Source organism: Perognathus longimembris, chromosome 3 (genome assembly GCF_023159225.1).
Source record: "Perognathus longimembris pacificus isolate PPM17 chromosome 3, ASM2315922v1, whole genome shotgun sequence".
In the NCBI taxonomy this organism is placed as follows: Eukaryota; Metazoa; Chordata; class Mammalia; order Rodentia; family Heteromyidae; genus Perognathus; species Perognathus longimembris.
The window spans coordinates 108,700,241-108,727,588 of NC_063163.1; the positions used below are offsets into that span (position 1 = coordinate 108,700,241).

The 27,348-nt window shown below is 34.9% G+C and overlaps 1 protein-coding gene across 2 annotated transcripts in view; it reads left to right on the forward strand.

Moving 5' to 3' along the window:
* Dync2h1 (dynein cytoplasmic 2 heavy chain 1) overlaps nucleotides 1-27,348 on the forward strand; it is a 154,181-nt gene that overhangs the window by 25,484 nt on the left and 101,349 nt on the right. For both annotated transcript variants that reach the window (XM_048343745.1, XM_048343746.1), the window contains exons 22-42: nucleotides 607-812; nucleotides 1,298-1,453; nucleotides 1,547-1,661; nucleotides 2,112-2,282; nucleotides 3,558-3,940; nucleotides 5,101-5,233; nucleotides 5,332-5,449; nucleotides 7,925-8,037; nucleotides 8,738-8,857; nucleotides 9,072-9,222; nucleotides 10,097-10,302; nucleotides 10,779-10,961; nucleotides 12,127-12,309; nucleotides 13,726-13,949; nucleotides 14,631-14,746; nucleotides 18,083-18,282; nucleotides 18,960-19,224; nucleotides 21,097-21,304; nucleotides 22,389-22,518; nucleotides 24,924-25,079; nucleotides 26,783-27,042. In XM_048343745.1, the coding sequence (XP_048199702.1) occupies nucleotides 607-812; nucleotides 1,298-1,453; nucleotides 1,547-1,661; nucleotides 2,112-2,282; nucleotides 3,558-3,940; nucleotides 5,101-5,233; nucleotides 5,332-5,449; nucleotides 7,925-8,037; nucleotides 8,738-8,857; nucleotides 9,072-9,222; nucleotides 10,097-10,302; nucleotides 10,779-10,961; nucleotides 12,127-12,309; nucleotides 13,726-13,949; nucleotides 14,631-14,746; nucleotides 18,083-18,282; nucleotides 18,960-19,224; nucleotides 21,097-21,304; nucleotides 22,389-22,518; nucleotides 24,924-25,079; nucleotides 26,783-27,042 (3,797 nt within the window). The remainder of the gene's footprint in view (nucleotides 1-606; nucleotides 813-1,297; nucleotides 1,454-1,546; nucleotides 1,662-2,111; nucleotides 2,283-3,557; nucleotides 3,941-5,100; nucleotides 5,234-5,331; nucleotides 5,450-7,924; nucleotides 8,038-8,737; nucleotides 8,858-9,071; nucleotides 9,223-10,096; nucleotides 10,303-10,778; nucleotides 10,962-12,126; nucleotides 12,310-13,725; nucleotides 13,950-14,630; nucleotides 14,747-18,082; nucleotides 18,283-18,959; nucleotides 19,225-21,096; nucleotides 21,305-22,388; nucleotides 22,519-24,923; nucleotides 25,080-26,782; nucleotides 27,043-27,348) is intronic.

Below are 27,348 nucleotides of genomic sequence, written 5' to 3' on the forward strand. Positions count from 1 at the left end.
TGAAATTAGTCTTAGGGCCCATGCTTCATGGGGGATTGGAATCTGACTTCTTTAATGAAATGGCTGTCCTCTGATATAGAAAAATCAGCATTTTTTTTTTGCCAGTCCTGGAGCTTGGGACTCAGGGCCTGAGCACTGTCCCTGGCTTCTTTTTGCTCAAGGCTAGCCCTCTACCTTTGTAGCCACAGCACCACTTCTGCTTTTTCTGCTTACGAGTTGCTGAGGAATGGAACCTAAGGCTTCATGCATGCTAGGCAAGAACTCTACTGCTAAGCCACATTCCCAGTCCAAGCCAACAATTTTTGAACATGTATGTGTGTGTGTACATATATATGTGTATATATATTTGCAACATCTTTGTTGATAGGTATAGTTGGTACTGATAATTACAGGAATGATTTGCATAATGATAGTTGAGGATTGTCTTTTGTTATTGTACATTTGTGTTCTAACTTTGTCATTGAATTATTATACTTGAAGTAGTAATTAAGGCAATCCCTTGAAAAGTTGGTGTTTAATTTTTACTTTAAATATTGGAAGTAAATACATGAACATATAATGTGAATTTATTCTGGACTAAATTGTTTAAACCGTGCTGGCTTGTAGATTGAAGTGATGAAAAGAAATGTGAAATCACATCTTCAAGTCTACCATGAAGAACTGGAAAAGTTTAAAGCTCGCTGGGACCAACTGAAGCCTGGTGATGATCTCATTGAAACTGGTCAACTTCATACTCTTGAGAAGAGTGCAAAGTTAATAAAGGAGAAGAAAATTGAGTTTGATTATCTTGAAGTCAGAAGGAAAAATCTGGTGTATGTTTCTTCTCTAAAAATAGTAATGTTCATTTTGCCTGGGTGCTGATAGCTCACACCTGTATTACTGGCTACTCGGGCTGTGATCTGAAGACCCAGTTCAAAGCCAGACTGGTCAGGAAAGTCCATGAGACTCTTATCTTCAATAAACTCTTTAAAACAATAAACCCAGAAGTGGAGCTGTGGCTCAAGTGGTAGAACACTAGACTTTAACAAAGAAACTTGGGGATAACACTGAGAACCTGAGTTCAAGCCCCAGAATGGAAGAACATGTGTGTGCATGAGCACGTGTATAACACATACACACACACACACATATACACATACAAATAATGTTCGTTTTGAAAAACTTTAAATTTATATGAGATAGTAATTTTTTGTTGCCTTTGTAAATGAAGAAGTCCGTTTCCTACTATCTCCACTAATCATACATGCAGAATTCAGTGAAATAACTTGGTAACCACTTTTCTTACCTGTTTCTGTAGTGATGATTGCCATCATTTTGGACTAGAAGAGCCCAATTTCTCTCTGGCACATACCATCTCTAAAGACATTGAGAGCTGTGCACAAATTTGGGGCCTGTATGAAGAATTTCAGCAAGAATTTCAGGAAATGGCCAATGAAGACTGGATTACTTTTCGGTTTGCTTAAAAAATTATTTAGATTCTTATAACTTGGTAGTTTATTTCTGGAGATAGGAGGTAAGCTTTAATATGTGTTTCATTGTTTTCTAGGACTAAGACATATCTGTTTGAGGAGTTTTTGATGAACTGGCATGATAGATTAAGGAAGATTGATGAACATTCAGTTATGACAGTGAAATTACAATCAGAAGTTGACAGATACAAAGTATGATTGTTTTCATTACTTTTAAAAACATTTGGAGCTTTCATTTATCTTTTCATTTATCTTTTTCTTGTTTAGTGGCTAAACCATATTTTAATTAGTATATTTTTTCAATTAAGGTACTCCATATATGAAAAAAGTGAGAAAGAGAATAATATTTTCATTGCCAGGTGAAAAGAAGTTATGACTAAGACAATTATGGTAAAACTTAATGGTATTTGTACATAGAGAAAGATAGATCAAATCTTAAAGTAACCAATGTCTTAAGACATGTTAAAGTGCAAAGAGAAATTTGCTTGTATTTATAACAGTGTTTACTAAAAAATTACGCGATATAAGAATGTGATTTCAAGATTGTTAGATAATATAATTAAAATTTTGAGAGTTAATAAATGTAAATAATATGTATTTTGCAAGTATATGAATATGTGTACACATGTTTTTTTTTAACAGATTGTAATTCCTATATTAAAGTATGTCAGAGGAGAGCATCTTTCTCCAGATCACTGGCTAGACCTTTTCCGTCTCCTTGGCCTTCCCAGAGGGACTAGTCTAGAGAAATTACTGTTTGGAGATCTACTCAGAGTAGCTGATACAATTATTGTCAAAGCTTCAGACCTTAAAGTAAGAACTCTGTTGAAAATCCTATACATTTGACCATTATTCATATATAGTTTTTCTTCATATCTCGTTCTTTAAATAAAATAGCAAGTGAGGTTTTTTTTCTTTTCTGGAGATAATAAGTGTCCCATTATTCTACTCTTTCTTTAATAATGAGTGTTTAGCTCTGTGTATAGGGTTACAGAAACAATATAAGCCCCTTCTTAAAGAAAAAAAAATGAAGCATATTTTAAGAAGGAAGCCAACTGTAGTCAGAAAACTAACATGCAAATTGATTTATATAATTTATTCATTTAAATTTTTGCATCTTAAGCTATTTTTGGTATGGTACAAATAGACTCTAGAGGGTACAGAAATTGAGAGAGCTAGACCAATAATGAGTTTGCCAATCAAATCAGGAACAATCTTAAGATTAAAATTTTTTTTCCACAGGTCTGTAATGAGTAGCAGAATTTGTATGCTGTGTTCTGCCCATTCACTGTAAAGTTATGAGAACTTTTGATGCCGTATAGCTACATTTTCTGTCCAAAATGTAAATGTCAAATAATTGTGAAATATTTCTAATAATCCTGAGGAGTTAGTTATAAAAGTGATTAGCACCAGTGGCTCATGCCTGAATTTGTAGCTTATTCAGGAAGCTTACATCTGAGAATCTCAGTTTGAAGTCAGCCTGGCAGGAAAGTCCATGAGACTCTTAGCTCCAATTAACCACTAAGTGGTAGAACACCAGCCTTGAGTGAAAAAGCTAAGGGACAGTGCCTACGCTGAGTTCAAGCCCCATAACCTGTACACACACACACACACACACACACACACACACACACACACACACACACATACACATTCACACACTGACTCATGTGGGAGATAATTGTAGTTGATTGTTAATCACTTTTGGTATATGAGATATACCAAATATTTAAAATACCATAATATTTCTATAGTTTAGTCTCTCCTATCTTGGTTTTTGGTCTCAAAAATTTTAAATCAGAGCAGTTTTTTCTATTATGATAGTTTCTTGAATGTACTCTTTTTCTTTCATAGAAATAAAAAGCATAAGATAGAAGCTTGTGTATGCTTTATCATATGAATGTTAGTCATTATATCTGATATGCCTGGGTACAATAGCCAGTTAATGTCTTGGATTATATGTAAAGTATATCTACTTAATTTTTTCTCCTATGGTGAGAAAGCCAGACAAAATGTGTTTCTATGTGTATCTCTTATAATTTATGTGTAATTTAAAAATAATAAGTGTGGATATTTTGTGCTAAATAGGACTTAAATAGCCGGGCACAAGGTGAAGTTACAATCAGAGAAGCTTTACGTGAACTTGACCTTTGGGGAGTTGGCGCAGTGTTTACATTGATTGATTATGAAGATAGTCAAAGTCGAAATATCAAATTAATTAAAGACTGGAAAGACATTGTAAATCAGGTTGGAGATAATAGATGCCTTCTTCAGTCCTTAAAAGATTCTCCATATTATAAAGGATTTGAAGATAAAGTGTCAATTTGGGAAAGAAAACTTGCAGAGTTAGATGAGTACCTGCAGAATTTAAATCATATTCAGAGAAAGTGGGTGTATTTGGAACCTATTTTTGGCCGTGGAGCCCTGCCAAAAGAACAGACACGTTTCAACAGAGTTGATGAAGATTTTAGGTCAGTATAACTATATAAAGTATGGACATACTTGTGTTTTTAATTATATTGTGACATCTGCAATATAAGCTAATTACATTTTCATTATTGCTGTCTTGTGTATTTAATCTTTCTTCAGTGGATTTTTCTGCAAGTCTGTTCTCTCTTTCAGTTATTCTTGTACTATTTTGTTCTGATCTCCCTTTTTACTATTCTGCTTTCTACATAAGTACATACATTCATGTGTACATACATGCATACATTTCCTAAAGTTACCAGTTACTTTCGATTTATGTATGCATATATGTGTGTGCTCTTGATTCCTATCAATAAATGCTAACTGATGGCTAAATGCAGAAATAGAATGGACATATTTGGTGTCTTCCATTCCCGCCATTTCCAAATCTATTAGATTATCAACTGGGGTTGTTGATTCACAAACTAATTAATATTTTGGAAATACACACTTTTTATACTTCTCTAATTCAGCTCTGAAGTACTTTATCGTTGACATGAACTTTTCCGTTAACCTTCTGACCTGCTCTTTTCTGAGTTTTTCACACAGTAACCAGAAAAGTCATTTAAAAATGCAGCTTCTTCCCGTATCACTACAAGTAAAACTCCAATAGTTTCCCATTGCTCTAAAGATAAAGAATGACCTGATCCTTGTCTTTTCTCTAGCCTCTTCTTGCACTGTTCTTTTTACTTCAGTGACTCCAGCCTTGAGTTTCATCCCCAAAATCTTAGGGAGAAATGGTTTCTTCATTGTTTACTTCTTACCCTCAATCACTTCCTCAAAAAAGTCTTAAGTTACATTGTTATCCTACTTGCCACTGTAAAAGCATTTTGTGCTTTCCTGTCTTCTCATTTATGAGGCTTTTATTGAAATACTTTGAGACATTATTTAATGGGTTTTTTCTGTCATTGGACCACTAGCTTTATGAAATAAGATTTAATACATGTTTAATGAACGAATTAGAGATTTGGTAATATGATCATATAAATTATAATGAAAATTATAATGAAATTAATTTTAGCATAATATATTGGAACTACAATAAACTGTTAATGGTAATGTTCCACTAGTTTGTTTAAAGCAGATGAAAAAACTAAGTGACATAGTCTCTCTTAAGCCAAAAACACTGTTGAGATGGATATAAAAATAATTTTTTATCTTGTAGATCAATAATGACTGATATCAAGAAAGACAATAGAGTCACAACGTTAACCACTCATGCAGGAATCAGGAATTCTCTCCTAACAATACTTGATCAGCTTCAACGATGTCAGAAATCGTTAAATGAATTTTTGGAGGCATGTTATTCCCCCGCCCCCCCCCCCAGTCTATACTTTTAAGTACTCAATATCCTAATTATTTGAAAAGAGATAGTTTTTCTTTTTCTTTTTACTAGGAAAAACGTTCAGCATTTCCAAGATTTTATTTTATTGGTGATGATGACCTATTAGAAATCCTGGGCCAGTCTACCAACCCATCAGTGATTCAGTCACACCTTAAGAAGCTGTTTGCTGGTAGGATCAAACATTTCTTTAGTAGATGTTTATTGAGTTTTAAATACTTTATTTTTTTAATTTATAATATTTTTTTCTTTATTGTCAAAGTGATGTACAGAGGGGGTTAGTTTCATAAGTAAGGCAGTGAGTACATTTCTTACCAACTTGTTACCTCCTCCCTCATTTTTACTTTCTAAGCAGAATGTGAGACGAGTAAATGTCAGTGTATACACTAAAGAACTAGTAGTTTGAGAAGCTCACAGAGTGACAGTTTTTATGACTGATGTGAATATATAGTGGTGGTATATGAACTCAGTTTTGGAACATCTAAGGTATGATCTGAAGAATATATAGGCTTTTGTGAGAAGGTGTACAGGCAGAGGGACTAGGCTATGTTAAGGCCTGAAAGCAGAGGAGAGTATGCCTTTGAGCTTAAGATCTCAATAATGTTTGTGATTTGAAACCAGCTCAGGCAGTGAAGTCTGAGAGACTTTTTGGTTAATTATCTATAAAAAATACCACACTGGAGGTATGGCTCAAGTGGTAGTGTGCCAGCTGTAATTGGAAAAGCTAGGAAAGAGTGAGGGTGAGGCCCTGAGTACAGGCTCTAGTACAGGCACCAACCCCCCAAAAAAATCTCAAGAAAGAAAGACAGCTAAATTGAGATGTTCAGTAAGTGATTTTTGTTGACAGAGAGACCAGAGATAAGAAGGTAGAATTGGGGATCTTCTGAATAAAGTTAAGTGATGGGAATGGGTGAGGTTACTTGGGAGGGATGTGTAACTCAAATGGCAAATGGAATGAGTTTGTTAGGAAAGTAATGGTTATTTTTTTTCCTCAAAATACTTAGTTTGGTGGAGAACAACATCTTTTGAATTAACCTTGAAAAATAAGCAATATATTATCTTCACTCATAATTGGGGAATCAATGAACTATCACACAAAATGTTTGATTAGGACATATTAATACCCACAAATATTATATATATTATTTATAGCTGCTTCTATGAATTTATAGTTGAGTATATGACACAAAAATCACAGGACCCATAAAACCTAATCTATTTACTCTATAGATGTATTTCTTTTATAGAAGTATTTACCAACTCTTAGGCCTTTGAAGCTTTAGATCCTTGTAATTGATTTGGGCTGTGGGAGGTAATAGAGCTTCTGGAATCAAGCTTTCAAGCACTCAAGCTTTGTACTAGCTTGAGTTTTTTATTTGCTTCTCTAAAATGTAGTTCACTTTAGCAAATAACTTTACTTTGGGATCAAAGTGAGAGCATATGTTCAGGTTTTTTATTGCTGAAAAATTACTGTAAATTTTTGGACATCAATTTTTGGACAAGTCTTAAGTACCCATCCCTTTGTGTCAAGTCTGAATATTACCTATAATGATCACTTTTATATTCCATCTACAAAAGTTTTATGCTAATGTAAAACAGACATTGTTTTATGTAATTTATAGGCAGTACTGTGTTTATTGTTTATAGTTGGACAAATTTTGTAAAAAAAAAAAAAAGACATCTGTGTAACCAACACATAGGCCCAGAAGTTCCTTCACGCTTCTTGGCAGTTGGCTTCCACACTCTCTTGCAGGCAAGCATGGATCTGAGTTTTATCACTATGGATTAATTTCTCTCATTTCTAGAGCTTCATAAAACCTTGAAAACACTTCTTTTTTTGATAGATACTCTAACCACATACGACATAATTCCCCAGTGTTTTTTTTAAATGAACATACAAGTATATTTGATTGTGTATTCTTGATCATCATTTTCCAGAAAGAGTTTTAGGCATATAACCAACTAATCCATCAATAAGAACTATCCTAGCTCCGTACATTCTTGGAAGTAGGATAAATGTTATAATCTCTGGAAAATGACATGGCAGTTTCTAAAAAAAGGCAAACATACACTTCACTGTAGCCAGATATTTGCATAAGGAAAATAAAAACATGTTCACTAAACTCTTTTATGAATGTTCTTAAGAGCTTTATTCATGTTAATGAAAAACTGGAGGTAAGCCAAACGCCCAATAGGTGAATGGATAAATTCATCAGTAAGTGAATGAATAAACTAATCAATATATGAATGGATAAATTGTAGTATACTATAAATTGTAGAATACTATACAATAAATGAATGAAATACAATTTGAGGCATTACAAAATGAGCAAAATGAGCCATACTTAAATAAGTATAGGAATGCATATTGGGCTGGGGATGTAGCTCCTGTAGTAGAGTCCTTGGCTAGCATGTACAGGACCAGGGTTGAATTCCCAGCACACCTCCCAACCTGCATAAAAGAAAAAATGAGCCTTATTTCCCCCTTACACTCTGACATTTAAGTACATTTTATGATACATATTATAATTCTGTTATAATTTAATAATTTACAGGGTATGCAATATGCATTGTATAGTATATGTGTATGTATGCATCATATCTAGATACTAATTTTTTAATTTAAATTGTTGCTTTTCTGTAACAGGTATTAACAGTGTGTGCTTTGATGAGGAGTCAAAACATATAACTGCAATGAAATCTTTAGAGGGAGAAGTTGTACCTTTTAAAAATAAAGTTCTTCTATCAAATAATGTAGAGGTAAACTATTATGGAAATAAAAAATAAACCATATGAAATTTGTATCAAAATAGTTCATTAAATTTGGTGAATCAAGGTGTTTTAGGAAACATATCTTTATAAATGATGTATTTTATTAGGTTCAGATTTTTTAAAATTTTGTTTTGTGCTGGTACTGGGGCTTGAACTCTAGTCCTGGGCCCTGTTCCTTAACTCTATCGCTCAAGATGGGTGCTCTGCTACTTGGGCAACAGCTCCATTTGGCTTTCTGGTGGCTAACTGGAAATAAGAAACTCATACTGGAATGTGGCCTAGTGGTAGAGTGCTTGTTTAGCATTCATGGAGCCCTGGATTGGATTCCTGAGCACCACATAAATAGGAAAAGCTGGAAGTGGCACTGTGCCACAAGTGGTAGAGTGCTAGGCTTGAGCAAAAAGAAGCCAGAGTCAGTGCTCAGGCCCAGAGTTCAAGCCCAAGGATTGACTAGAAAAAAGAAACAAAACTTCAGACTTTCCTGCCTGGGCTGGTTTGAACTAGCCCTCTCTCAGTTCCCCTGAGTAGCTAAGGTTACAAGCTACTGGTGTCTGTCTCAGTATTGTTGATAGTGAAAAGATGTAATGAAATTATAATAACCTCTCTGGAGACAAAAGAATATGGACAGTCCAGGGTTTGCATATTTGTTTGGTGAGTTGTGCATATTGCTTTCTAATTTTATTTTTAGGCTTGGTTGAATGATTTGGCCTTGGAAATGAAACAAACTTTGAAACAGTTGTTGAAAGAATGTGTTACTGCTGGACAAAGTTCACAAGGTGCAGTTGACCCATCTCTCTTCCCTTCCCAGGTAAGGGGCTTGTGTCTGGAATACAGGCAGGCTTGGTATTGCAGAGACATTCCTGCCCAGTGGACAGCAGGCTTAGACATCTGACATCTTTTTGTCACTGTCAGCGTACTGAACTTCTTGGGTCTCTGTTCCCTTTAGCTGGAAAACGTGGAAGACAAACTGTAGGATAGTGAAGTTTACCTTCTTTAATAGATCTCTTTAATCTCTTTAATAGATATTATGCTTGGCAGAGCAGATTAAATTTACTGAAGATATAGAAAATGCCATCAAAGATCATAGTCTTCATCAGATTGAAACACAGCTGGTGAATAAGTTAGAGTACTATACCAATGTTGACACCAATTCTGAGGATCCAGGCAATACTGGTATGGAAAAATCAGTCCCTTTTCTGCCAGCCTTAGGTTCTTTGAATTTATTTTTGGTATTGTATCTTCATCTATTTTGTTCCTGACTTGAAATGTGTCCATCCACCCATCTTGGCCATTACATTATAAATTACATTAAGAATTATGTATTGCATGTAGAATGAATGCTGTGAATGGAATATAGAAACTTTACTGGACATTGGTTTTTTTCACCCTTACATTTTTTTTTTTTTGGCCAGTCCTGGGGCTTGGACTCAGGGCCTGAGCACTGTCCCTGGCTTCTTCTTGCTCAGGGCTAGCACTCTGCCACTTGAGCCACAGTGCCACTTTGGCCATTTTCTGTATATGTGGTGCTGGGGAATCGAACCCAGGGCCTCATGTAATACGAGGCAAGCACTCTTGCCACTAGGCCATATCTCCAGCCCCTCACCCTTACATTTTTAACATGTAGTTATTTACATTTTACATCAACAAACACTGACAACTCTATGAGATTATATTTTTTGCTTTTATCCGTTACACAGATTTTAAATGACAGAAGAGGAAAAAATACTAAATTTATCCATATGTTTAGTGTTTCTATTGCCCTTTTTTCATTCCTGATATTCCAGCGTTCCTTCTAAGTGTGGTACTGAGGTTTGAACTGAAATTCTCATACCTACTACTCAGGTGCTCTACCACTTGAACCATGTTCCCAGGTCTCTACTGAAAACTTCACACCTTCATTTTTCCAATTTTCTTATTTATTTGTTGCTTTTTTGGCTTGCATGATTTATCTTACTATTCAAATGTATCATGAAATTGCCACTAAAGAATTTTATACTTTCATACATGAAGTATGTAAGTAACAGGCTAACATTTTCTGTTTGCACAGAATCAGAAATTTTGGAGCTTAAACTTAAAGCACTAATTCTTGACATTATTCATAATATTGATGTGGTGAAGCAGTTAAACCAAGTTCAAGTTCATTCAACTGAAGACTGGGCTTGGAAAAAGCAAGTTCGATTCTATATGAAAAATGATCACACATGCTTTGTTCAAATGGTGGATTCTGAACTTCAGTATACTTATGAGTACCAGGTATGATTGTGGCAGAAATACTTAACATTTCCACCTAGCAATTATTTAATGAAAAATTGCTATTTAAGAGTTGCTACCTTTATTTTTTATATTAATGTCTTCAGTAACTTAAATTTATCAGAATTCAAAAGATGGTAGGTAAGAAAAATATTCTGTTCATTAAAATGCTGAAATATTGCCAGTGTTATACACAGTCTCCACGATGTACATTTACATTGAGAAGTATTTATATAGAATCTGGAATATATCTTTAATCAAGGAGAACTGAGCATTGCCGACCTCAATAGTTCCAAATAGTTTGTGCCTCTTCACACAAGACCCAAATACTGTAATTGTACTTAAGTTCAACAGGTTTTCTAAAACATATCCTGTTTGTACAGTAAAGAAATTGTTTAAAAGCATTTAGTGTCTCCCCTGTATGGTGTCGGTCCTTGTCAGTGTAGCAGGAGCACTGACGTCACATTTTTCCTTTGTAGGGTAATGCTCCCAAGCTGGTGTATACTCCACTGACCGACAAGTGCTACCTTACCCTGACCCAAGCCATGAAGATGGGACTTGGAGGAAATCCTTATGGACCAGCTGGAACAGGGAAAACTGAATCAGTAAAGGCTTTGGGTGGACTTCTTGGAAGACAAGTTTTGGTTTTTAATTGTGATGAGGTAGCACACATAATTGCCAAAATATGTAATAAATTATGTTAAGTGTTAAGATTATTTCTTATGACTTTGTATACGAAATACACTTTTGCTTTTTTTCCTATGGTTCTGATGTTTGATCTCAGGGCTTCATCTTTGCTAGGTAGGTGCTTTAGCCATTTGAGCCATGCCATCAGCTTATTTATTTTTATTTTTTGCAAGTCCTGAGGCTTGGATTCAGGGCCTGGGCACTGTCCGTGGTTTCTTTTTGCTCAAGGCTAGCACTCTACCTTTTGAGCCACAGTGCCACTTCTGTGGTGCTGAGGAATTGAAACCAGGATTTCATGCATGCTAGGCAAGCACTCTACCACTAGGTCACAGTCCCAGCCCCACTACTTTTATTTATTTTGACATGGGGTCTTGTTGCATAGCTCAGGCTGTTCTTCATTAAGTAGTCCTCCCTTCTCTTGAGGGCTAATTATGGGACTGTATGATAATGCTCAGTTTTAAAAATCACTCTACCTTTAAATCATTTACATCACTTATATGTTTTTAGTAAGGACAATACCGAAAAGGAAATATGCAGCATTAATTTGAAGTTACTGCTTTCAGTAACTTACAAGTCACTAAGATTTATATATTTTTAGAGACTAATAAATGATTTTAAATTCATGTAGTGTTGTGTGTTTTTTTGTTTTTGTAGTACTGAGGATTGAACCTAGGGTGTTGCACATATGATACAAGAGCTCTATCTGTAGCCATATCTACTTCCTTACTTCTCTGTGCCTCCCTCCCCACCACAGTGTACTCAGGTGTATTAAGAATACTATATTTTAGTTACAGTCCCAGAGATATGGTATAAGACTAATGCTGACAATCATTTTTAAAATGATTATAGAGTTCTTCATCTCTTGAAACTACCCCAGATTTTGAAAGAGTAGCTACTTAATTCCTTACTGGATCCCTCTCCTCTTTTCTTTTGAACTAATATCCTAGCTCTAGTGCTGGGATTACAGGTGTGTAGCATCACTTATGTCTTAATTCCTATTTTGAAAAAAATTAAAGAGACATAGATGGCTAAAAGGATTACTTTATCAATAAATGACATGAATGTAATTGAATTGTAAAAATATGAATTATTAGAGATGTAAATCATTTTTAATGAATTTTATTTTTAATTGATTTTAAGGGCATTGATGTGAAATCAATGGGTCGAATATTTGTTGGTTTGGTCAAGTGTGGGGCCTGGGGTTGTTTTGATGAATTCAACCGTCTAGAAGAATCTGTCCTGTCAGCAGTGTCTATGCAAATACAGACAATTCAAGATGCTTTGAAGAATCATAGAACTGTATGTGAACTCCTTGGCAAAGAGGTAAAAAAAATTCATTAAAGAATTTAAACTTAAAGACTTAAACTATTTGATAAGACTTGGCTTTATTAACACTATATAAGAATTTGTATTTCCTCTATTACTGCTGTTTGTAATCTGAGACCAGTATGGTAAAGCATTTTATCTATGAAATAGCTCTGAGGTTTTTTATTCCCAGTCCAACTTTCACTATTCATCTTGATACTTTGAATATTAAGTAAAATGCACAAAATTACCTCTCTTAATTCTCCCTACAATCTGTTGATGTAAGTACTGTTACGCATTGACTTTATAGATGAAGAAACCAAGATTCCTGAGAATTGAATCTTTGTCTAATTCTGAAAGCATGTGTCTTTAATCAGTATTCTAGGCAGTGCTGGAGTAGTTACTTCTATGTACTGCTCAGTTCTAAGTAACCACTTTACACCTGTTCCTCACTGCTTCCCACTTTTCACCATGAGAGATTGTAAAGGGGCGAAAACTGTAATCGTGTGTGTGTGAATACTGCTGAACACACCAAAAATTAAAAGAGCTGTGAAATTATTCTGTTATCCCAAATAACATTTTCACAGTTTTTTTTAAGGTGGGTAGCCCAAGAAAGACCAGATTTACATTATTAATACATTAATTACGTGGTAAAGCTCTTGACAAGTAAAAATGACTTTGTTAAATGAGAATTACCTCTCTATTATCAAAGTCTACTACGATCTACTTTTTTTCCTCCTTCTTTCTCTTAGAAAGTAATTTTTTCTTTTTCCCAAGGACCTTATCTTGTTGCCTTGTGCAACAGCTCTAGCCTTCTTTCTTCTGATCAAATTTATTATCTTTATAAAAACTAAAATCCTCCCTGTATTCATCTTCTCTTCTACTTCCTGGCCTTTTTCTTTTCTTTCTTTAACAGACAGACTTTTTTTTCTTTCTTTGCTTTATATAGTTTTTCTTCATTGTTGACATTGTATTTTAGCTTCTAATAATGTGTTAAATGCTACTACCAGGTGTTCTTATCATATTCTATTCTTCTCTAACCTACCATTTATTGTACTATAGTTGACTATGTAATACTAGGTTGACTGTGTTTATGCTTCAGAAGGGCGTAAATAGTATTAATTTTGGTTCATACTTGAACTTAGTGAAGTACCTAGTGAAGGAACAAGTTAAGGAACATATTAAGTGAGTGAATACACAGTCAAATTAGTTACCCTCTCTTAAACTTGCCATGTTAAACAACTGATTATGAAGGCAATCTACTGTATAAAGTTGTGGAGTCCTAAGGACTTTATTTTATGTCAAGAAAGAAGATGGTTATCTCATTGGAAGTTACTTTTTGCTAAGATGTAAGTCTTATGAAATACAATTCTTCTTGCAGTACATATTTATAATCATAAATCTTTATACCTATGTTTCCATTTAACATTCCAGGTAGAAATAAATTCTAATTCTGGAATTTTTATCACTATGAATCCTGCTGGCAAAGGTTATGGAGGAAGACAAAAACTGCCTGATAATCTTAAACAGCTCTTCAGGCCAGTAGCTATGTCTCATCCAGACAATGAGCTTATTGCAGAAGTTATTCTCTATTCAGAAGGCTTTAAAGAGGCTAAAGTATTGGGAAGAAAATTGGTAGCTATTTTCAACCTGGCTAGGTGAGTTTTTCCTCTTTTAAATATTTTCACATTTTCTGTTTGCAGTGATTATGACTATTAGTGACCATTTTAATATTTTCCCATGATATTATTGTACTTAAGTTGTGGATATGAATGATACTAGTTTGAATAATGAAACTCAAAAATGACTTATTTTTAAAATAAGTTACCATTTTTTCCCAGAATATTTATAATGGATTGTTGTAGTTAAATGATTATGATTGGACTGACTTACTAACAGACTATTCAGAACATACTAAGTCTTTAGAGAGAATCACAATGTATATTATTTCTTCTTAAAGTAATAGAGTGACTTATCACTTGTTGGGAAACCTGGAATTGTTTTATGTCAAGTGGTAACAGAACTAGTTAGTGATCGAAGATACTAGGAAAAATATATATAATACCATTATGTACTGATAAAGGTAATTGTCATCCAGTATCCTCATTAAGATAATGAGTTCATTCAAGGCAGGTTTGTCTAGCTTCTTGAGAGTTGTCTGTCTTCAGCAGCTTCTGTAATGTTTATTGCATGTGATTCACACTCTTAAAGCAATTAGCAGAGTGTCAGTATTCATTTCCATGTATTAGTATTCACATTCTGTAGTTCTTTGGATATAATGATACAAGGGACTTATCATAACTGTTCACCATTTCAAGAGTCCCATGCTTTTACTTCAGGGAACTTTTGACACCTCAGCAGCACTATGATTGGGGGTTGAGAGCATTGAAGACAGTTCTCAGAGGAAGTGGAAATCTTCTTAGACAGTTGAAGAAAACTGGCACTAAGCAGAACGGTATGATTCATTATTCTAATTGTAGTAACTTGTTTTTTAAATAAGCTTTAATTTAGAATTGTTTCATATTTATGGGAAAATTATAGACTATAAGTGATGCCTCTGTTTTGTGTATTGTTGTCTTTTATCAGTATTATAGTACATTTATCACAACTAATGTAGCAATTTTGCTGTATTGTTTTTAAGTTCATGTTTAATTCAGATTTGCCTTGATTTTTTTTTTTGCTCTAGGCTAGCACTCTGCCACTTGAGCCACAGCGCCACTTCTGGCCATTTTCAGTATATGTAGTGCTGGGAAATCGAACCCAGGGCTTCATGTATATGAGGCAAGCACTCTTGCCACTAGGCCATATCCCCAGCCCTTTCTTGATTTTTAACCTTTGTCCTATAATAACCTTTAAATATACTTATAGTAAAAATAGTTTTAAGCTGTGAAAGAGTAGGCTAGTATTCTTTTTTCTGAATAATTATTTATTGTCAAAGTGATGTACAAAGGGGTTACAGTTTCATACGTAAGGCAGTGGGTACATTTCTTGTACAATTTGTTACCTGTTCCTTCATTTCCCCCCTCCGCTTCCTCCCTCCCCCTTTCCTTCTCCCGCCTTGAGTTGTTGAGTTGGTTTACACCAAATGGTTTGGTAAGTATTGCTTTTGGAGTCGTTTGTCTTTTTATCCTTTGTCTCTCCATTTGATATTCCCTTTCCGTTCTCTAGTTCTAATACACATATATACAGTACTGTACTCAGGTGAGATACAGTGATAGTGTGGGGACAACCACAGGAACGGGATACAAGAGGATCATCAACAATAAAAAGCTAGTTTCACGTGGCATGTTGAAAGTAATTACAACAGTGATATAACACTCACTTCCATAACATGGAGTTCATTTCCCTTAGTATCATCTTATATGTTCATAAGGGCATAACTAGTGGGCTCTTATGATCCTCTGTTGTGCTAGTCTTCTTATTCTTAAACTTAACTAAATCAGTCTATTAGAATCACCTAGTGGTTGTGATCTTACCACATAATCCCATTGTTTGGGAGGCTGAGACTGGAAGTTTTTGAGTTTGAAGCCACACTCTCAAAACAACAACAAAAAATCATATCACCTAAACCATCTTGTGGCTTGTTCCAACACAGATTGTTGGACTGTTTTTTGGAGTCTACCCTTCAAGTTAATGATTAAGAAGATGTTGGGGCTGGGGATATAGCCTAGTGGCAAGAGTGCCTGCCTCGGATACATGAGGCCCTAGGTTCGATTCCCCAGCACCACATATACAGAAAAACGGCCAGAAGCGGCGCTGTGGCTCAAGTGGCAGAGTGCTAGCCTTGAGCGGGAAGAAGCCAGGGACAGTGCTCAGGCCCTGAGTCCAAGGCCCAGGACTGGCCAAAAAAAAAAAAAAAAAAAAAAAAAAGATGTAGAGTGCAATTGAAAATTTTTCTAGTTATAACAGAAACTTTTGAAACTCACAAAGGTTTTTCTCTTTCACAAGCTAGAATTCCGTGAGTGGACTGGCATACGAATCTTCAAAAGGAATAAGGCATAGATAGTGTCCTATTCATATTATAACCTTCTAATCAGAGGGTGTATATAATAACACCACTTGGCTAATATTATATTTACCAGTTTTTTTATTGTAAAGTTATTTTCCTTGCGCCTGTTTTGTGCTCTGGAATTTTATTTAAAGCTAGTTCATCTTCAAAGAAGGGATGCAGAGATTCAACTTAGGAAGTGGAGGCAAGGATTCAACTTACAAAGTATCTGCATATAGTATTTAAAATTCTCTCATAAAGAAGATTTTTGTCATTTTCCTCACTTCTTATATTGATCAGAGCATGCATCTTTATTTTTTATTTTGTTATCTATCTTTAACTAGTTGTACAAAAAAGTTGCCATTTAACGATACACATCTTTAGGAAAGGAAGTTGCTAGCTTTGTTAATTGTTTGAAATATGTAAGACTAAACAGTTAATTTGTACAATGGTTAAATAGCTATTTTTTAGTTTTCTATCTGGTAATTTTTAAGAAATATTTAAATGATACCTATAGTAATTTGTAAAGATAACTTATGAATTTAGTGCTCAAAGTAAACTCTAAGGTAGTTAATCCTCTTTTTATATCCCTGAATGTGCTATGTCATATGTGCATTTCTATAGTTGCAAATAAGACAGATTCTGTGTCTGTGTGTATGTGTGAGAAAGAGAGAGAGATAAGTGAGCCCCAGTTATCTTTGTAAATTAAGCGTCTAGCAATGATAATAGTATTTAATATATGTGGTCTAAGAATGTGTTTGTTAAATAGTTTTGATCACGATTGCCAGAAGTTGTTTCCCCGAGTGTTATATCACTATTGTAATTACTTTCAACATGCCATGTGAAACTGTAGCTTCTGTTGTTGATGATCCTCTTGTATCCCCTTCCTGTGGTTGTACCTGTGCTATCACTGTATCTTATCTGAGTACATTGGAAACTGTATATACTAGTATTAGAACTAGGAAAGTGAAAGGGAATACCAAAATTGAGAGACACAGGATAAAAAGACAAACGACTACAAAAGCAATACTTGTAAAACTGTTTGGTGTAAACCAACTGAACAACTCATGGGGGAAGAGGGTAAGGGGGAGGGGGGAATGAGGGAGGAGGTAACAAACAGTACAAGAAATGTCCCCAAGGCCTAACGTATGAAACTGTAACCTCTCTGTACATCACTTTGACAATAAATGAGAAAAAAAATTTTCCTTCCCTTAGCTGCCAGCAAACAATCATTGCCTTCTTCTCAATGTAAAGAAAAAAAAAGTATAAAGCACTATAGTATTAAAAAAAAAAACTAAATAAAAAAAAAGAAGTTGTTTCCCAGTTGGTCAGTTTTCAGTTTTAGGAAATGAAATCTCTAGAAGTCATATTGGTATATTTGGAGAGAGATGTGAGTCCAGAATTAGTTTCCTGGATTTGAGTGTAGCTGTAATACTGCTATGCCCTCTCAGCTCTGCCATTGGAAACTTTAGAGGCTTAATGTCTCCCACGTCAAATTGGAATGTTTTCTTACCCATTTTATAGAATTATTAACAATAATTTAATAATTCATAAAGTATTATGCCAGTGTACGTGATAATTTTTATTATTAAAGAAAGAGTCCATAACTCTGCTTAGTGATTATTATTTTTCAGCAGTTAAAAATGGCTAAGCTTGCCAGTTCTTAAGATTTACTTAATGTCTTTAAATATTTCTAGCATATAATTTAATGATTAATAGTGTATCCCAAGTCTACAAAGTACTTAAGTCTTTTTATTGTCATAAAATTGGTAAATAATAACTTTGGTGAAACTTTGTCTCTAGCTAACGAAAGTCACATAGTGGTGCAAGCACTGAGGCTTAATACAATGTCGAAGTTTACATTTGCTGATTGTACCCGGTTTGATGCCCTGATTAAAGATGTCTTTCCTGGCATTGACTTTAAAGAAGTAGAATATGAAGAATTAAGTGCTGCATTAAAGCAAGTCTTTGAGGAGGCTAATTATGAAATCATACCTAATCAGGTAACTCAAGAATGTTTTACAGTATACTAATACATTTCCTAGCTACCTTTATTCATCTTTCAGGGAGGCCTTTTCTGATCAAGTTCTGATTAGGTCCTCTTGGTTTGTACTTTCTCATATACACTTGTTTAGTATTTGTGTATTTGATTAATAATGATCCTTCTCATCAGATGGTAATCTTATATTTCTGCTTACAATTTTTATTTTTGATGCTCATAATAGTGCTATGTAATAGAGTTGCCATTTACTAATCCATATACTTTTGCTAATTGTTTACAGTAATTTGATTTCACTAGGGCAATTTCTTAGTAAAAATTCTTTGTATAGTGTATAAATACTCTTTCCTCAGAATTTAATTGAAAAGTTATAGCATATAAATAAGTGAACAAAATGAAAGATTATTGCATTTGGATGAATGAATGAGCAAAGAAAATAATATACATGTTGTAATGTTATCCATGGAAAACAACATATCTTTTTAAATCAAATAATGAATTTAAGAATCCTATTGTAAATATAGTCAGATCTATTGAGCTATTGTTCTACTTAAGGTTTTGTCTCTCACTGAAGAGATGGAAGGCTTCATTTACATGTTGAAACACAAATTTTTACAGAATGAAAGCAGAACTATGATTGAATAGCATGAATTACATATGGACATATTTCTTTTCCACTAGATCAAGAAGGCTTTAGAATTGTATGAACAATTACGCCAGAGGATGGGAGTCGTTATCGTTGGTCCAAGTGGTGCTGGCAAATCTACTCTTTGGAGAATGTTAAGGGCAGCACTTTGCAAAACTGGCAAAGTAGTGAAGCAGTACACTATGAATCCTAAAGCTATGCCTAGGCATCAGTTATTAGGCCATATTGACATGGATACTAGAGAATGGTCTGATGGTGTTTTGACAAATAGTGCTCGCCAAGTAGTTCGAGAACCACAAGGTTGGTAATTCATTGTTTTACTTTATAAAGCTTAAAGAATAAAAGAACCTGTGTGTAATGTATAGTGATGTTCTAATAAGAGCTAACACATGGCTGTTACATGAAAAGCTTTTTATATATGGCTATGATTTGTATGACTATCATTTATATATGTCTGTTACATGAAAATGTTCTTATACAAATTATCAAAAGAACACCATTTTAAGGTGTTCTTTTGATAATTTGTAAAGACATGCTGTTGCTTTTTATTGAGATAGTTATCTTACTATGTGTCCCAGACTCTCAAGTGCTCGAATTATGCCCTCCATTCATGTTACCATTTTGACTTACATTTATAATAGCTATTAATGTAATCAAAACTCAGTGGTTAAATTGTAATTTACGACTAAGATGTTGAATATAGAATCTTACATTGATTTCTTAGTTGACATCATAATGCCTTGTAACAAGTTCAGTTTTAAGATATAATTTAAAATATATCTTTTAACTTGTTAGTTTGGATACATTGTTCTGGAAAATTATGAAAATTTAAATGTTAAAACAGTAAATTTCTTGATCTGAATATTTCTTACTTGAATTTTAAGGATTTTTCTCTTTTTTTGGACTGGAATCAGAATATTCCATATTTTTGCTGGGTCATAATTAAATTTTCTAAGGCAGTGAATTAAACATATAACATATAAAACATAGGAGGGTTTTTGATATAGTTTCTTTTTCTGTGTGGTATTACATTAAGTAAAGGTCAGATATTACGTGCACTATTTCTCAAACTTTTATTGCTGATAGTGTCCTTTTTGAATTGTTTCAGAGGTTCAAGTATAATCTGAAGGTGGGATGGAGAAAATACTCTATTACTAGAAAGGCTATCACTAGAATGGCCAGTGAGCACACTGGCCATTTTTCTCTTTTTGGGTTATCTTTTTATATATTAAAAAATGACTATAGTTTTAAAAAAATTCAAGCAAGGACACTGAAAAATGAGTTTCCCATATTTTCTGAAAAAGTATTATACATCAAGCATTCTGTGTTTTTATGACATGGTAAAAGATAAAGGTATGAAGAACATTTTATAGCTATTTTGTGGGCATAGAAATACTTAGCTGAGCATGATGATGCAGGCCTGTCATCTCAACCCTTCGAAGGCTGAGGCAGGAGGGTCAGCAATTCAAAGCTGACTGGGTGACATAGCAAGACCTTGTCTCAAAGGAAATCACAACAAGAACAATTAACAAATTCCTCTTTACACTCTTTGTTCCTCTCTTGGATATTGAGGAAGAGCTTGAAACACTGAAGGTTAAAATGACATTTTACATACCTATTTATTTATTTATTTATTGGCCAGTCCTGGGCCTTGGACTCAGGGCCTGCGCAACTGTCCCTGGCTTCTTTTTTTTTTTTTACTCAAGGCTAGCACTCTGCCACTTGAGCCACAGTGCCACTTCTGGCCGTTTTCTGGTGCTGGGGAATCGAACCCAGGACCTCATGTATACGAGGCGAGCACTCTTGCCACTAGGCCATATCCCCAGCCCCCCTCTTTATTTTTTTAAAGATAACCAATTCTGGATGTTTGTAGGTGAATAAGGCATTATCATATTGTTTATCAGTGAGTTTTTGACTACCTGAACCTTGATTGCCCATGGGTTCAGAAGCACTTTTATAGTAAAGCTTCATGTACAATTTTTCACTTGTTCTACTTCTTGTCTATAGGAAGAAATAGGAAGAAATCAGTTATAAATAACAAGACATAGTTTCTTAAAATTTAACTATTATCACTTTCTCTGTCTCTCTCCCCCCTCCTCTCTCTGTGAATGTGTGTGTGTATGTGCATTTTTAAAAACCTCTATTACCTTCACCATTGTGATTTGGCAACAGATGTCAGCTCCTGGATAATCTGTGATGGTGATATTGACCCTGAATGGATAGAATCTCTGAATTCTGTTCTGGATGATAATCGGCTACTTACCATGCCCAGTGGAGAAAGGATTCAGTTTGGTCCAAATGTTAACTTTGTATTTGAAACTCATGATTTAAGTTGCGCCTCACCAGCCACAGTGTCTAGAATGGGAATGATATTCCTTAGGTAAGTCATAGGGCATTTGTATATATTATATTAGAATACTCTTTTGTTATTAATTTCGGTTTTATAGGTAAGTAAAATAAACACACTGTTAATAATGTATAACTAATTATTTTGCCTATTTTCTTGAGTTTATATTTAGAATATTTTTTCTTATCAACGAATTTTAGGATCACGTGAAGCCTTTTTTAGGTAGAGTATAACACAGAACATTGTAATCAATTTAGTTCATACCGTGTTTTATATTTTACTGTTCACTCTGATAGTGTTGTAGGACACATTTAGATTGAAATGTAGTCATGAGCTTCCTTTACTATGAAGTATTCAGAAAAATAGTATAACTTTGAGTTTATAATTCACAACATTTATATACACAATTTTTCATTCAATATATTCTTAAAATCTTGTAGTAAAAGTGGAATAAAAGATACTTTTACATTAACACATTTTAATGTGGCCATATTGCTCTCTCTCCCATGGGAGATGTGGCCCCACTTATAAACCTCCTTATAAAGCTTAAAAAGTATTTTAATGCTGTTTTGAATGTTTATGATGTGCATATCATTAATTTAGGCACCTTAGGAAAGATGGTAAGAAAGGGATAAAAGTAATATTTATTGATGGTTTCTTTTGGAACGTACCATAAAGTAGAAGAAATAAACTTAAGTGGAACAATAATTATAGGCCAGAATAAAAGGAAACAAGCAGCAAACAAATCACATACTTCTACCTGGGATTATAAAATTGATGGTGAAATGGGTATGGGTTGGAAGAAGTATAATAAGTATGTACAATTTCCTGTAAAATGTAAGAATGTTAACCTTTCCAGGTTGTATATGCACAGCTATTCCTTAGTTTCAGATTTCTTTTATTCTTTTAGGAAATGTTTGTTGTAAACATGGTACTTTTTAAAGAGGGAAATAGATTGCTATTGTTATAAACATATGTAAATAACCAAAGCCAACTCTTATGTGCTAGCAGGTAATACACATGTGTGCAATGATGATTTATTGGAGCAGAAATATGAAACTAAGTTGACAGTTTCTTCTTAAATTTTTTTTTATGTATTTGTATTATCCTGTTTCAGTGATGAAGAGACAGATCTTAATTCTCTAATAAAATCTTGGTTGAGGAATCAGCCTGCTAAGTACAGAAGTAGTCTTGAAAACTGGATTGGAGATTATTTTGAAAAGGCTTTACAATGGGTTCTAAAGCAGGTAAGTTGACCGTAACACTGAGGTGAGGACATAATGGTGTGTGGCTTACTCCTTGTTGCCTCCTGGGATCTGGTTTCTCTATATCTCTTGGCCTACCCTTTTGTTATGTTACTCTTAAAACATTCTAAATTTCCTACCTACAGTGCCTTGCCCGACTTACCAAAAAATAAGGAATATCACAGTGTTTCTCACTTGCAAAACTACCTTACTGTCACATTTCTCTATATTAGTAAGTAGTGTTAGGTTTATTGAACTAAACACAGTATCTTGCTAATACTAAGGTGGAAAAAATATTGAGTAATATGAAGTAATGTTGGGAGACATTTTCAATAAAAATGAATAAAATACCTAATATGTGTTAAGCATTAAACTAGAAAGATTTTGAGAGGTAAAGATTAAAAGAATAGTTCTTTTTTCTGGAGAAGGGTTTCTAATGGAGGAAACTTCCATACAACCTCATCATCATGATGGAGAAACATCATTGGTCTCTTTTAGAGGGTTTTAAAAATCAAGATCACCCTTGATTTTTAATTTGAAGTATGCACAGAAAGAAGACCATGGAAGGTTTCCAGGTGTGGTATGTGATTTTACCTATTCCTACATTTTCTTTTATGCCATTAAAAAAAAAATCTTACACATAAAAAACGAGTAGCAAAAAACGAGTAGCTTTGAAAGTATCTGTTAATCTAAAGGTGATTTAGTGGTCACTACTTTGGGATTGGACACAACATAGGAAATGGAGATCTTGCTGTCATTTGTTCGACTTTTTTCCTTTTTGGTGCTGTAAGGATGTGATTTGTGAGGAAATAATGTAAATAGAGTAGGTTTCCTAGGAGGCCTCAGAATACGGGGATTAAGTACCATTGCCTACATAATAGCCCCTTTTTAGTAGATGACTTGTTTTTCTCTCTTAAACCATTGATTCCTTGCTTCCTTCAAGCACAAACTTCCTGTACTGTTTTCCTTTGCATGCTCTTTGTATGGCTAGACAGATCTCACCCCACAGATAATAGCTATTACTTATTTCAGAGTCCTTGCTTGAAATTTGAGTTATGTTTTCCCACAATGCCCTGTTCTGCTGCTCTTTTGTTGTTACCCCAACTTGAAGACAGGGACTGTGTTGAATCTACTTTTTAAAAAGCTTCTATTGGGTTGGGAATGTGGCTTAGCGGTAGAGTGCTTGGCTAACTTGCATGAAGCCCTGGGTTTGATTCCTCAGCACCACATAAACAGAAAAAGCCGGAAATGGTGCTGTGGCTCAAGTGGTAGAGTGCTAGCCTTGAGCAAAGGGAAGCCAGGGACAGTGCTCAGGTCCTAAGTTCAAGCCCCAGGACTGGCAAAAAAAAAAAAAAAGAAGCTTCTACTTCATGATTTGGTCTTAGTAAATGTTCTGGAAAAAATTAGTTTTCAACTGAATTTTGCAGCATTTACCAAAGACCCTAAAGGCCTATAGAACAAAACCATCTTTTTTTTTTTTTTTTTTTTTTTTTTTTGCCAGTCCTGGGGCTTGGACTCAGGGTCTGAGCACTGTCCCTGGCTTCCTTTTGCTCAAGGCTAGCACTCTGCCACATGAGCCACAGCGCCACTTCTGGCCATTTTCTGTATATGTGGTGCTGGGGAATCGAACCCAGGGCCTCATGTATATGAGGCAGGCACTCTTGCCACTAGGCCACATCCCCAGCCCCAGAACGAAACCATCTTTATGATCTAAATCCAAAAGCTTCATTTTATTAGCTTAGGGCTCGGGGATCATGCTTGTAATCCTAGCTACTCAAGGGACTGAGATCCAAGGATTTGTAATTCAAAGGTAGCCCAGGCAGGAAAGTCTGTGATGTGAGACTTCAGTAAACTACCAAGTGGAAGTGGAGCTGTGGGGCAAGTGGTAGAGAAGTAGACCATAAAAGCTCAGAGATCACATCCAGACACACATGCACATACACATGTTTATACGTACACATCTCTCTTTATTGTGAAAGCTCCAAGCCATCTGATTTAGCTTGCTATCTAGTGCTCTTCTTCCGTGACCATAAGTCCAGCTTTTGCCTGTAGTTTCCTTTTATCAGAAGAAATGAACAACATCAATCAAGAAGAAATGAATAGCTATTCTTTTTGGACCCAGTGATCTATTTTTTAAAAAAATATATTCTGGTTTAGGAAGGAAATAGGCCATGTAACTGTTTGAAAAAATTAGTGTTTATAGCTCAAAATATGATTATTTTTATGATTATTTTTCATTTTCAAAGTATGTACATAAATTGAGTAGAATCCAAACTTCCTATGACTTGTCTCAAGAGGTGAATTTAAAGATATTTTTTGAGAATGATATGTGAATATCACTTTACATGAGGTGAGTTTACTGGTTAATACTTGATTTTTTTTTCTGTTCCATGGATTTTAATCAACAGAATGATTATGTAGTGGAAACAAGTTTGGTTGGAACTGTGATGAATGGTTTGTCCCACTTACATGGATGCAGAGATCATGATCAATTTATCATTAATCTCATCAGGGGACTTGGTGGAAATCTGAATATGAAATCACGACTGGAATTCACCAAGGAGGTAATTAATACATATTTAAATCTTGAATTCAGTAATACTTTTTATGACCCTTGACTATCGAAGTACATTGATTTGTAACTATTAGAAGTGGAACTTATTTTTTGGGAGTGCTGATCCTAGGCTTGAACTTGAGGCTTAAGGACTATTCCTGGGCTTTTTTGCACAAAGCTCTACCACTTGGGCTACAGCTCCACTTACAGCTTTTTGTGGTTTAATTTGAGTAAAAAGTTTCATGGACTTTTCTTGTGGGCTGGTTTTGAACCATAATTTTTCTCCCACCTCCCCTTCACCCCCAAGTTGTACAGTTGGGTTATAACATATTGTCTTGTAAGTATTGCTGTTGCATCAGTTTGCCTTTTTGCCTTTGTCTCACCATTTTAATATTCCTCTTCCCTAATTCAAATAAACACACACACACACACACACACACACACACACACACACACACACACACACTACTCAGGGTACCAAAATCAAATACAGTGACAAGTGATAAACCTTAGGAAAGAAAAAAGAAAGAAAGAATTTCACATAGTACATTAAAAATAGCAACAACAATGAAAAAGCTCTTGTTTCCATATCTTGGAGTTCATTTCACTTATGGTCATATATAGTCATATATATGCACATAGCTATTGAGCTATTGTGATCCTCTGCTAGGACTATTCTAGACATATACTAATTATTACCAATGAGGGAAACTGTGGTTTGTTTTTTTTGTTGTTGTTTTTTTTGCCAATCCTGGGGCTTCGGACTCAGGGCCTAAGCACTGTCTTTGGCTTCTTTTTTCTCAAGGTTAGCACTCTACCTCTTGAGCCACAGCACCACTTCTGGCTTTTTCTGTTATGTGATGCTGAGAAATCAAACTCAGGGCTTCATGCATGCTAGGCAAGCACTCTATTATTAAGCCACATTCCCAGCCCCCCATCATTCATTTTTAGTCTCAGTGACTTTTCCTCTTAAACATAACAGTTTTAGCAATGTTAGGATGAATTAATGATTTGCAAATCTTTTTTTTTTGGGTGGGGGGCCAGTCCTAGGGCCTGGACTCAGGGCCTGAGCACTGTCCCTGGCTTCTTCTTGCTCAAGGCTAGCACTCTACCACTTGAGCCACAGCGCCACTTCTGGTCATTTTCTGTATATGTGGTGCTGGGGAATCGAACCTAGGGCCTCATGTATACGAGGCAAGCACTCTTGCCACTAGGCCATATCCCCAGTCCTGTAAATCTTTTTTAAATACATGAAAGATTTTGTTTGAGCCAGTTGTTTATAAAACTGAATTCTATGACATTGGAATTTTCTCCCTTTTGGCTTCTGTAGAAATAGTTGGAAATGTGTTCCTTAATACTAGCTACAACATTGAGCCCTAGCTTCTTTTTCCACTTTGCACTTTTTAGTAGTGTCTTTTGTTACTTTGTCTATTCTCTTCTAGTGGTCTCAGAGGCAACTTCTCATTGTTACCAGTCAGCATTGTACCAGTCATTGCATAAATATCTACTCAGTTGGCATCTTTAGATACACTTCTATATATTTGCTTAAATTACCAGTTAGAAAGAAAATATTGATTCATGAGATAAGGTAGTTTGCTTATAAGTAGGTTTGGTGTATGGAAACTAAGAGGATTCACTTTGGGGAATTGTACTTGGAAAAATTAACTTCACTTCGTAGTATGGAGAAACTTACTATAGCTCTTTCCTCTTAAGGTTTTTAACTGGGCACGAGAATCTCCTCCAGACACTCACAAGCCAATGGACACTTACTATGACTCAACTAGAGGACAGTTATTATCTTACATGCTGAAGAAGCCTGAAAACTTGACTGCTGATGATTTCAGTAATTGCCAAACGTTGCCAGTCATTCAGACTCCTGACATGCAGCGTGGTCTAGATTACTTCAGACCTTGGTTGAGCTCTGAAACTAAGCAGCCATTTATTCTTGTAGGACCAGAAGGCTGTGGCAAAGGGTAAGTGTCCAAATAGGCGCATCTTGTGAACTTAAAGATACACACCTTAATAGCCATTGTTATATTTGTTTTTCTAAATTAACGTACAGTTGTAAAAACAACTGTGGAGAAGCATGTCCTTTAACCAAGTTATGATTTTTTAAAAAATTGGTCATGGTGTTTGCACTCTGGGCTTTAGCTTTTTTGATCAAGATTAACCTTCTGCCACTTTGAGCCACAGCTCCACTTCTGGTTTTCAAATGGCTAGTTGGAGATAAGAGTCCAGACTTTCTTGCCCAAGGCTGGCTTTGAACCTTGATCCTCAGA